This window comes from Stylophora pistillata, chromosome 6, assembly GCF_964205215.1.
Source record: "Stylophora pistillata chromosome 6, jaStyPist1.2, whole genome shotgun sequence".
Lineage (NCBI taxonomy): Eukaryota > Metazoa > Cnidaria > Anthozoa > Scleractinia > Pocilloporidae > Stylophora > Stylophora pistillata.
In genome coordinates this window covers 7,677,136-7,689,504 of record NC_142524.1, presented here as the reverse complement: position 1 = coordinate 7,689,504, position 12,369 = coordinate 7,677,136, and the positions used below count along the sequence as shown (strand labels likewise).

The following is a 12,369-nucleotide window of genomic DNA, read 5'->3' as shown; positions in this document are numbered from 1 at the left end:
CTGTATCTAATGATAAAAACGCGAAATTAAAGTGATTCAAAACACAAAATTTCCGCACTATCGGGGAATTTGAGTGTCGCGAAATATGCGTACCTCAAAATCGCGAATTTAACGTGTCGCGAAAATTTCATGTAAATATGTCACGAGGTCAAATGTTTTATGACGTCAGAAAATGTGGCAATCACTCGATAAGGAGCATAACTAGAGCGCGTGGGTGTCTAATAATTATTAAGAATGATATCACCTATAGAACCAATTACTCGTGCGGTCAAAAGAACACTGGAGAGAGAGATTGGGTCGAAAATTGCCACGGTTATGAAGTCAGTAAACAACTGTGAAAACATTTGCCGAAAACTTATCACGAACACTTAATTAAGCAGTGAAAACTGACTTTCCCACACTAATAAACATTTACTACTGTACCAAATCACGCATTGCCTGTTAAGACAGATGACTAAAAGTTATCCTTCTTTACCTCTTCTATCCGCTGGCGGCTAAAAAATGTTTTGAATCTCTCCGTACGGAAATTAACTAAGATATTCGGCCTGTGTGCTCTCTCTGTTTTTCTTTGGTGTAGAAGAGATCTTACAAACATAACTCAGAACATAAAATTATGATGCGGAAAGATTTGAATCGGCTGTCACTTGCACAAGCTAAGAAAACAATTTAAAACATGTTTTTTTCTAATCGCACCTGAGGGTTTGAACGACCGAATCAATATCTGACCCTTTGTAAAGTGATTCCCGTCGATTCTGGCCCACCACGGATCTCAAATTAGAAGCCGAAAAATTAATGTTGCGGTTGATATGCGACTCGGCACCGCGTCATTACAACTAGTTTCGTTTCAACCGATAAGTTTTCTTTTCGCATGATAAGCGTTCTGGAATGTTTAGCCGCTCTTAAAATAACCGTGTGGTGTCTCGGCTATATAGCCATCAATCTTAATCAAGCGGCCGGATAAAACTCTGCTTTAACAAGTTTTGGTGATCCATATCACAAAGGTGCATCCTGAATGACACATGCCGCTGTACCGTGGGTGTCAGTAGTTCCGTCTCTGGCGCCATTTCGACCGGTTTCCTCTAAGGAGCGGCACGATCTTTGATTATATTGTAAGTGTGTGAGTAGTTGAGATAACCTCCTTCAATAAATGAGCTTTTGATTATTGTGGGGAAAGTTGGTTTCTTAGAGAAACGTTCCCTTTTGTGTTGATGGCGTGTTAGTAAGCAAGTAAGTAAACAAGTAACTGCATGACATTCGGCTATTTTCGTAGCTTTTAGTCCATTGTTTCGGCTATTTCTGTAATGAATCGTCTGTTATTGAGTTGTTGTTACTAAGCCAATGAGGGGCAACGAGAAACTATGCTTGAAGTTGTCGTGTACCGGAGCCAGATTTTGGCTTTCGCCACTCACAACCTGTGTCATTCCGATAGAAAGAATGAATTGAAAATCGTTCTTTTTGAGTGTTGCTTTCATGGCCGTTTTGAATCCTTTGTGCGTATTTTTTCCAAAGCAATTTCTACCTCTACTCTGCCAATTCGCGTTCGTTTGGATGTCAGTCAGGCTGGTCCGTGTATCTTTTGAGTTTTTCTCGAGTTAAGAAAGTGATTGAAATATTTCTGTAAAGTAAATAACCCTTTGTCAGAGCTAGAGCAATTTCCAACTGTTTGTCGAAAGCAAATCGGGAATGCATCGTTTTGGCTGGATTTTGCACTGTGATTGGTCTTTAAAACTCGTGCCACCCATTCAGTCAATCAAATTACAAATCTAAAAAAACAACGCGTTTTCCCGCGTTTTCCCATTAAACTCTTATTGGCTCTTTGAGATGTTTCCTTTTTTCTGATTGGCTGGTATCGTGACTAGTATGGTTTTTCTTATGACAACCGATCAAAACGCGCCCTAAAATTGCTTAAAACTTAAGTCTTGTTGTGGCCGGAAAAATTCACTTCAACACGGAGGAAACAAAATTTTTAGGACAGGACAAACTAAAAAAGAAAAGAATACGTGAAGATTACGGCCAAAAACTGATGCAGATGTCAAGAAAAGGTGTTGCAGGATTTCAAATTTTTAACCTGAAAAATTTACTCCCCCTCAGCGAGATAATTTCAGTCATTCTCCACCAATTGTGTACGTTATTTCTAAGATTACAAAATTATCGTCAATGATACAAATTAAAATTCCGATTACTTCAGTGTCATTTATTTTTAGTTCAAGTCAAGAGTTGATATTGTTGTGAAAAGATTTACAGGAAAACATAGCTCATGCTTTCAGTCTGCCGAATCTTTTAAGACGAAAGAGGCCATACATATTTTATAGAAGAGCCAAATTTTAAAGCAACAGTTAATTTATCTCTTTCTCTTTAGTTAATTCGTCTACTGTTTCGATCGTTTTCGTAGCTTTTCGCGTGTTGTCGCGGCTTGTTTTCGTGTACTGTTTCGGCCGTTTTCGTAGCTTTTTGTCCACTTCATGTTTGATGTTTCTACTTTTTTTATGTTTGTAAAGTATGTGGTTTGCTTGATGTGAAAACAAAGTTGTTTACAACTATCGTTACTTCCTTCTTTCTTTTGTTGTCGAAACTTTGCGTGATTGTTCGGAATGGAACAAGGTAATTCATACAAACGCAAGAACTACCTTTTATGTATATATATATATATATATATATACATAGACCGCTCAAACAATTTAGACCGCTCAAACAATTGATCTACATCGATTATTTTCTTTAAATGTAACGTTGTAGTGAGAAATCTCTCAGTTCCGTAAGTTGGAAAGTACCACACAAACAACAGTTTTCTCTTTTTGGAATATCAGACTTTCAGCAGAGATTTTAGGCACAAAAAAAAATGAGCTTGTAAGGGGTGCGTTTCGGCTCGTCTTTAAAAAAAGTTGGCCGGACACGCGCTCTTCCTCGGACGATGCTCTTAAAAATATAGGCTTCCGAAGTCAAGTGTTTGTAGTAGATTTATATGTATCATATGCTCTCCTTTTGTTGTGGTTGTGTGTTAACAATTCTGCCAATTCTAACAACAGGTTTGTTTAGCTATTTTTGTTGTAAGGTAATATTTAGTTCTCTCATGATCTGTCTTAAGTACAGCGTCCTCACCTATCAATTAGTCCTCAAAATGCGAGTGCATTAATATCTTTTTATATCCTAATTGTTGGAAGAAACTCTTGGTATGTATCTTTAGTAGAATAATACTGAAAAGAAATGCGTGTAATGCTAATTGAGAACAACCTACTTGATGACGTGTGGTTAAGGATATACGTCATCAAGTCTAGGCCTCCTAGTGCCTAGTGCATCCCGGAACGCGATTCTTAAATTTTAAGAACTTTGCTATTTGTAGACCATGTGAGTATTTACATCCTTGTTTTGTTTTGATCCATCCTTGTCATTTTAGTGTATTTGTATCGCATTGGGCTAAAATGTTCAGGTTTAACTCACGCTGAAAGTGACTGTTTGCTGCAGGATTCTCTAACATATATCGTGACTCGGATCCCATAAAACTAATTAATGAGTCAAGGCTTTACTGACACTGTGTAAATCCAATTTATACCAGTGAAAGTTTACAAAGTCTCTTCATTCTGTGCAAACATGAATATGTGAACTTCGACAAAAATCTTATCCCAGATTTAAGCAGCGCTTTAATTTGTTTATTCTTCATGAACAGCAGACATACAGTCTGGAACTTTAAACCACTGTACAACAAAGTCAGATCTCTTTGATCGCCTTTTCCATGTCATTGAAATCGAAGCTCATTGAAAAGTGTCCAAGTGGCCAAGAAAAGTTTATTCGAATTTGTTGATCAACGACCTAAGCGGTTGTTAATTGAAGTTTTAAGGTATAACGCCAGCTCGGAAATCTTTAATACCGATCTCGTGGAAGACACTTAAGACCATGCGATGAGTGAAACTATGCAGCAATGTTTATCTCTCGTTGGTGGGCCCTTGTACATTAAAAAATTCAAGGTATTGCTAACCACGGAAATTTTTCATTTGTTCTAGGTTATTAGACTCTCATTAAAACTTCATTCGCACTTCAAACGACGTGCAAAAGTGTATCTAAACGAATCATCAACCCCTCGTACCAACTCACTCGCAGTCGATGTTTTATGAGGTAAAGATCCAACTTTATATTTCAATCTTTCGTGACAAAAAATGGTAAAATGCGAAGAAAACCGCATGCAGTATCTTTAACACCTGCAAGACATTTTGCAAAATAAAATGCAAGAAATCACATTAAAGATAGCAGCAGCATTAAAATAAATAAATTAAATTGTATTTTAGTATTGGTGCGTCCTCTAAATGCCTCTTTGCTCATCGGTTCAGGTTTTAAGTTGAATTAGAATTTTGAGGGGCTGGTTACAACGGACTTCTTTTTCGGTAAAAATCATTCTAAAACATTAATGAAATAGTGGTAGTATTAAATATATTTGTATGTTTGTTTTTGAAGCAAATCCTTACCCAGAAACCGGCAAAATATGTGGAGCAAAGAGACCGAAAAACCCAAATATATCTGTATATATTGATGTTTGTGTAGTAGTGTATCTCAAGCGCACGCTATCAAATTCCAGGTCTAATTCATATCGAACAGAAACATGATCTAATAGATCACGTTTAAGTCCAATATTACATTATGCCGTAAATTCTATTTAATTGAATATCTGATGAACTTTTTTGGGAAGAATATTGTACCTAACATTTCGCATTACAAGGCCATTGATTAAATTCTTGATAGCTTTGGCTGAGATTTTAATCAACAAATCTGTTTCTATCAGCAAGACTCCTCCTTTTAAAATTGATAAACCAATTACCCTAATGAAATAGGAAACGGGTAAATCGGCTTTATAAAGGAAGATGCGAAAAGCAAGTTTAAACTTGTGGCCCAAAGGTCTAAGAGCAATTATTTTTCCATTTGATTTGACAACAACAATGAGAGCAAGCTGCGTCTAATATCTTAACGTAAGTGGACCGGAAAAACCAACTCAATCGCTAGCCAAGTTCTTTTTAAAATTAGGAACAGGGAAAACTTTAAACAACGCGCTATTTGTTCGCTGCAGGAAACAGCTTTAACAGGAAGCTCAAGTCTCCACGCTGAGGTTTCAAGTGATTGAAACAAAACGCGAAAGGATACAGGAAATTTTACTTTCGTTATCAGTGGCTTCAGTCGATAGTTATGGCATCCTTCCTTTGGTCTCCTTTCTCAGTTTCAAGCATTGTTTTTTTCCTTGTCAAGGAGGCGTTAATCAAAAGGCGTTTTAAGGACTCGATTTTCTTCGTCAGAGCGAAAGGGGATAAAACTTCAGGGCTTCTCGGCCGCTCGAAAGGGTCAAAAGATTGAGCCGATATGGCTTCGCGTAGTTTTCAGTCGTTTAGCTTTCACGGGTGAACGACCTTTCACGACAACAAAAACAATCATGAAACCCAAAACAGACACCTTTTTTGTGTTACATTTCCACAACACCCCAACGAGTTCTTCATTTTAGGTAACGAAACTCCGCCTTAAGATAATTTTTCAATAAACATTTACTTCTCTGGTGGTCAAAATTTCAACAAATATGTGTTAATTACCTTTAATTGGAAATTGGGCAACATAAATGCAATTTTTCCACGAGACGTGATGGCATGGCCATTTGACTTACATTTGAGATCCATTTGTTTAAAACAGATCTCTTATCGTACATGTACAAAAACAATATTTACACATTCCCGAACTCTCAAATGTTTCTATGAATCATTGCATGCTTAGCAAGAGTCTGTCACTCGCTTCGACTTTAAATATCTTCTTTCCACGATGATGCTAAATAGCAAAACTCTGCGTTATTGACTTGAACCGTCGTACGGTTTGCTGCCAAGCTAAATCGATTCCACTCGCACAATTAGAACGCATTCCCATCTTCAAAACAAGTAAAGCAACATAGTAGCTACTCCAGCCAGAACAATAACAATAACAAATACATCAGCAGCTATGCTGGAGTGAGTCTTTGTCTAATGGCGGCATGTTGTACAGTAAGGTCGCTCTTAACAAAAGTCTTAAAATTAGTTCATCGTCCGTAACTTCCACGGGAAATTTTCCTTCCTTATCTTCAGCCCTAACATTTGCACCGTTCCTTAGGAGAAACCTGCAGATATTTTCGTAGCCTTCGCTGGCTGCGTAATGCAGAGCGGTCCAACCGAATCTGTCCTTCTTGTTGACGTCTGCTCCTAACTCGACGAGCATTTTAGCACTCTCCAAGTTTCCGTCTAGAACGCACTGATTAAGCGCTGTGAGACCTGAGGTCGTTATTTCATTGATCTCGCAACATGTTATTTGTTTTCTCAATCGCTTCTTCAATGCCTCCCTCTCCTTTGGCTGTCTAATAGCGGCGATTTGAACCTGTAACATCATATCAATCGGAACACGACGGCTATTTCTTTTTCGCTTTTTCTGCGCAGGGGATCCTTCAGGCGAAGTTGCTTTGATCATTAAATCCTGCATGATGCTTCGACAGTGTGTGCCTTTGAAAGTTCAAAGCTTCTTCAACGCTTTCTCTGGAGAACACCTTTGACCCCTTCGTCTTCTACGCACCTCTCTGACTGGCATGGACGAAATCGGTCTTTTTATACCGGTGAGAGGTCGCAAACGAGTGCTCCTCACAAAAGAATCAATTACACACGTCACGTAGGCATCAAGTGGCCGTGAGTGATGTTACGTCACCACCGGATTACCATTACAAAACGTGAGCAAGCACGAGAGCAGATTTTAGAAGGAGGTTCGCGCAACGTTCGGTTTGGTCGCGTTTCAACTGTTGGAAAGAGGCCTCCTAGTGCACCATGAATTTTGTCTTTTCAGGAGTATGACAGAAGTTAGCGATCGTGGTATAAAACTGACATATTGATTAAAAATCCCTCCATTCGATATTTCATTCACACCGCTCACGGTTCCGACAAGCCTTCAGCGGTTTTTTTTTTTTTTTTTCTTTTTTTACCTTCTTTTTTCCCGTCGGATGATATTTTAAGAAACATAATTGATTTCGCCTCCTTTGCCGCTGGCGAAATCACGTGCCATAAAAAACCTTTGTCTGCTTATAATGACTAATAAGGTAGGACGTGCAGGTAGTGATCTCTCTCTCGAATAATCGCGAAAATATTGGATCTCAAGAAAATTCCCTTCACCAAATTAATTTATACGCAGTGGTCACATACCGGGTTAAAAGTTACAGAAAGGAACTGTTGTATTCCAGAAATCTTCCCTCCCTTTGAAAGGAAGTTTGAGACGGTCTGACTTCGAGTGAAATTTGAGCAGGGATGCTTGCGCGCTCGTCAGAATCGTTTAGAATGATATTGGACTATCTCTGAAAATTCCTTTAAGCTAGCAGATTTATGCAAACTACGACTGGAATCTCCATCTAGTAAGTGGTATCTCCCCAGTTTAAAAAACGTTTCTCAGTTTGGGTTCTGTCCTGGTGTACCGGTTCACAAGGGAATTACCATTGTTCTTTCTTTGTTTAGGAGTTATCGGTTAGCTATTGTGTATTGTTTGGTCTTTTGTATTGGCTCTTGTGAACCGGTACACGAGGACAGAACCTCAGTTTGCTTCATTCTGAAGTCTTTAAACTGTAGAGAGTATAGAAACTCCTATTTTGGATTAAAGACTGTTTTAAATACATCTCGAAAATATTGCTATAAGCTTAAAATACAAGGGAAAGAAGAAAAATAAACCAAAGGAAGAAATCAAGAAAAGCGAGCTCGTAACTTATCTCATGGTTAGGAGAGGTTATCTCTTCTGGATCGTGACTGAAACTTTCACAAGGGCTGTCACGTACCGCGCAGCTTGCGTGAATTCCCACGGGGATGCCTGTCGGGCGGATCCCCTTTCATTTGTTCCAGCCTTTGTGCTGTTGAAAAGGAATATTTTCTTTCCGGTAATTTCCTGTTGATTTTTTTTTATTACATTGCTTCCGGGCTTTTGGCGGCAAGCAGAAAACAAACAATAAATCAGTCATTTAAAACAGCGTGAGAAACAAATGGCAAAGTGGAGGGGTTTTTTTACTTTGCCAAAAACCATCGATATGACTAAAATTATCAACGTACCGAGAAAAGGCAAAAAAACGAAATGTAAAACATGACGTCGATTCTTCGCGTCTCATTCAATCACGCTCAAAAGTTTCATTCTCGGACTCACGGGTGAAAGTACATTTCGCACGCAAGTTATCATTCCAGACCATGAGAGCAGAGCAATGAAAAGTTTTACAAAACTTTTCTTAAAGGCTCCTGCTGATCACGCAGATCATTTTAGCCCTGCCTCGCACTGTTGTAACGGGATTCTGCTGTGAGGTTATCTTTTTCCCACACTTGGGCTTCTGTTATTCAATCCTACTGCACTATACAGCAAAACAAAGACTCTCTTTTTGTCAGATAGATAGGTTATTAGATTGTGAAACCATTTTGTGCGTGCTTGTAAACAAAGCTCTTGAGAATCGTCTTTGCAGTGTCAAGCCAATCTTAGCGGATTAGCTTTTACAACTCCGCCAGGGTACAGTTCAAGTGCTTTTGGAGACAAGGCAGAAGTTGTCACATGGACAAATCTCGCTACTGAGTCATAACCTCTGAAAAAAAGATTTATAGAATTACCTCTAACCAGGAAACCATGCAAAAACCTGGGGCTGAAGCGGTCGAGGCAGAGTAAACAAACAATGAATTTACAATCCGCCGGACAAATACAATTTTTTGTAAAGGCATGTTAAGCAAATTTAGCGGTTTTTCGGTTTCTATGATTAGCTATAACATAAATATCAGTATCTTTTAAAGCTGGTCTAATATCACCCTTATATTTGAAAGCGTGGGAGGCAATGAACTACCGCCGTCTGTGCTTCGCTTCGTCCACGAATTTTTTAATTCATCGTAGTGTATTCAATATATCTGCGTATTGTTCTAAATATTTGAACAACAAATTTACGTTTTGACCCCAAAGAGTGACCAAGACAGAATTTCTCCTTACGATATCAATACAATATAAAGCAGACAAGTGATGAGAATAAAAAAAAACAAATCTTAGTGAGGGGATTGCTAGTTGATGTAAAACTGAACACATAAAACTAGGCTTTATAAGAGTTGTGTGATAGACAGTAAGGAGAAGTACTATTTAGATCTTGGGAGTGAAAAGGTTAAAAAGAGAAGACTTCAGTACCGTTGGCGAAACTCAGAAACACAATTACAAGCAAGTTTTTAATAGTGTTAATACGTTTTAATAAATTGGCCTGTGTAATAACATGTGCTTCTTATAATTCGACACCAGTCACCCTGATCGCTTGATTGATTTTGACGAAAGGGGTCTGGGTACTAATGTAAGAGTTTTATTTGAAGATTAAGATGGCGGGCTAGTAGATGATAATTTACTCATCAGCTTCAGCAAGTGACAAAGACGCTGTATGTTCTAATGCTACCCAAGAAAGAGGCAGACTCTGCCGATCCGAACCAGGAGCTCCCAGCCTCCAGAAACCGTTAACCGCACACGCCGAACCAATTTTGATATATTATAAGCTGAGAGCGGCTGCAGACCTACATTCCAATCATTTTGGTTGATTCGGTAAGCATGTTGCGAATTAAGAACATCGACTGATTCATGCGCCGTTCCTGGCATGTTCCCGATGTATGAACCGAAATAGATTTTTTTTTCTCTCTCTCTCTCTCTCCCACCATCTTTAAATTTTGCCGCCAAAACCGCCATGTCCAGGTCCCCACGGAATATTCATTCTTGTTGGATGGAGCGTCTTGACCTTGAACAACAAAAAACTGCCCCTTCTTGAACTTTGAGTTTCTGACAATCACCCTTCCTCTGATATTCCCCCCGCTTCTACTTCGCCCCTCCCCCTGACAGAAACTTCTCAAAAAGATATACAAAGAACATAATGACGATGCTGTGAGATTACAAGGCAAATGTTATAAATTTTAGTTTATGTTAAGTTGCAAAAAGTATATCAAAAAATAAGTTATTACATCACGGGCGACGAGCCGGGCAAGAAAAAATAGTCCGAAATAAGAGTGGTCAGCGGTGAATAGATTTAACCTCTCATGTAGAGACAAATCATTTGTAGTTTGCAGAAAACTTCTTTACATAAAAAGTTAAAAAAAAATTCAAAAGCATGGACTGTACAAATACTTTTATTGCTGTAGTAACCAAGAAAAGCATCAGGTAAGGCGTCAGTGGCTTCGAGGAAAGCACCAAGAAGTATGATATTTGCTGTGTGACGAAAAAAAATGTATTATGACTTCCGGTTGTCAAAAATTGTCAATCAAATTTGGCGCGAATTTGGTTTCCGCAATGTAGTTCGTCTGTTCCGGAAAATGTTACTAAGGATGAAGCAACCTCGTTCCCAGGGTCTCTCATCTTCCCGCCCCCTTGAGCGGGAAGGTGAGAGACCCTGGGAACGAGGTTGAGGATGAAGACCAAAAGCTAACAACGTTGAGAGATTTAGAGATCGACTTTTTGAAAGAAGAGCCGCTTGTTGAAGGCGATTATTGCTTCGGATATTTCACAGGCAACAGCGCAGCGATGGATGATTTATTATTCCCATATTCATTAATGATTTAAGAGGGTAACAACCAATAAATGAGGCATATTTGGGTCACGTGCATGAACATTGATATCCAATGAACACTCCAAGGAAAATTTTTGATCTGAGGTGAAACATGGTTCTGATCTCAGTTCAAACACTTGTATTTTAATGAGCGTTTTTCACAATTAATACATCGCTAACAACAATTCCAAATATGACCTAAATATCATTCCATGAACAGTCTTTGTTGGATATCCCTCCCCCAACTTCTTGGCCACCTCCACCACAGTTTTTGAGAGTTATTGTCACTCTGCTGTCTTACGTCTCTACATGATGTATTAAAGCTATTTTACCGCTGACCAGTCATATTTCAGACTATTTTTCTTACCTGGCTCGCCCGGATAGTGCAGAGCTGAATAATGAAATGCCACGTTAGGGGATATGCGGTCAAAAACGCGGACTCAAGTGTCCCAGGTCTAAAATTTAGCGAAATTAGCGGAAAATAATTAGGGCTGACCTTTAAAACCGAGGAACTCTGTTTTCGTCGAAGGCACTTTCCTATTTCCAAAGGTTTAATTAGGGCAGGGGTAAACCTGAAAAAATGCCCATTTTTCAACCATTTTTCATGGCTAGGATTTAATTGAAAACTTAGGCAAACTATATATCCCTGGAAAGCTTATGACTTGATGATCATGAAAAAGAAATATTTTACACTCCACATGTCAATTGTAATTGGATACCACTCGTTTTATTGTGCCACCTGCTGGATTCTACCAAGGGTTACTTAAGAAAAGATAACTCCTTCTGGAATTAATGAAAAAAAATGTTTTTAGTGTCAATTCAAAGAATACATGTTTCTTATGGATTTTTGATATGTTGAAAACATATGAAATGGTGATCGATTAAATTTGACATAGGAAATCGAAGTAGTGTTTCACTTCATAACTTTGAGTACATAAATCCGTATGAAGCACGATCCTTCGCAGTAGATAGCGCTATTTATGCAATAGTGAAAATTGAACTTCATATATCCATTGTATCAGTACCTAAATCATGTGGAAAATTGCTCTGCTCATAACTCAGAACTTATCAAGAGGAACAAATGCTGAAAATTTCAGATCATTCAGATAAATTGTTCTCAAGATATCTTTTCTTGAAGACAAAATTATTGCATAATGAGAAAATAGCCTTTAAACTTACAAATAGTAATCATACTTAGTTTTTTAAATTATGCAACCATTCTAGTGGCCCAACTGTCCATATTTTGTCTGCAGGAGTGTCTAAAAGTAATTTGAATGACTCCTGGTTCATATGTTACTCCTTCTGCTTCTTGAAGGGCTTCCTACTGACGAGTCCTCAGAAGTTGCTTCCCTTGATGCTCTCTCTTTTCCTTCTACGTAGCCTGTAAATCAGACTTCATCAATCATTTACTGTCTTTTGCATGTGCTGCCTCTCTGGTGCATACACCACCAAGGATAGATAGCCTCTCCATAATTTTTGTCTTCCATGCTACAGCATGGAAGACAACTCAGTCGTTAATGTCATATTATTTCCCTCACTGGGTCACACTACTGGATGTTGGAAGTGGACTGGATTCCTCAGAGGAATTGCACTGAAGGGAAAACTGTGACATCAGCCCTGCTCTAGCTCTTTTATCCTCCTTAAGAGTTAAGTTGCCTAGAAAGACAAATCAAGTAAAAATTTTAAGATAAATCAGGCAATTTTATCATAAATAGAGTGAAGACCTCAAGTCAGAAATATACATTCTGTGATTTTTCACCCCATAATTTTTTGTTTACAGTGTATATGAACAAAACCTAAAAATCTTTCTTGAACCT

The 12,369-nt window shown here is 38.5% G+C and overlaps 1 protein-coding gene across 1 annotated transcript; it reads right to left on the bottom strand.

Annotated features, from left to right (window-relative positions):
• Positions 1-5,552: 5,552 nt before the first annotated feature.
• On the bottom strand, positions 5,553-6,638 carry LOC111335887 (uncharacterized). The gene has a single exon (XM_022941916.2). It carries the CDS (start codon positions 6,469-6,471, stop codon positions 5,953-5,955), a length of 519 nt encoding a protein of 172 aa, XP_022797651.1. The 5' UTR covers positions 6,472-6,638; the 3' UTR covers positions 5,553-5,952.
• Between the last annotated feature and the right edge of the window lie 5,731 nt (positions 6,639-12,369).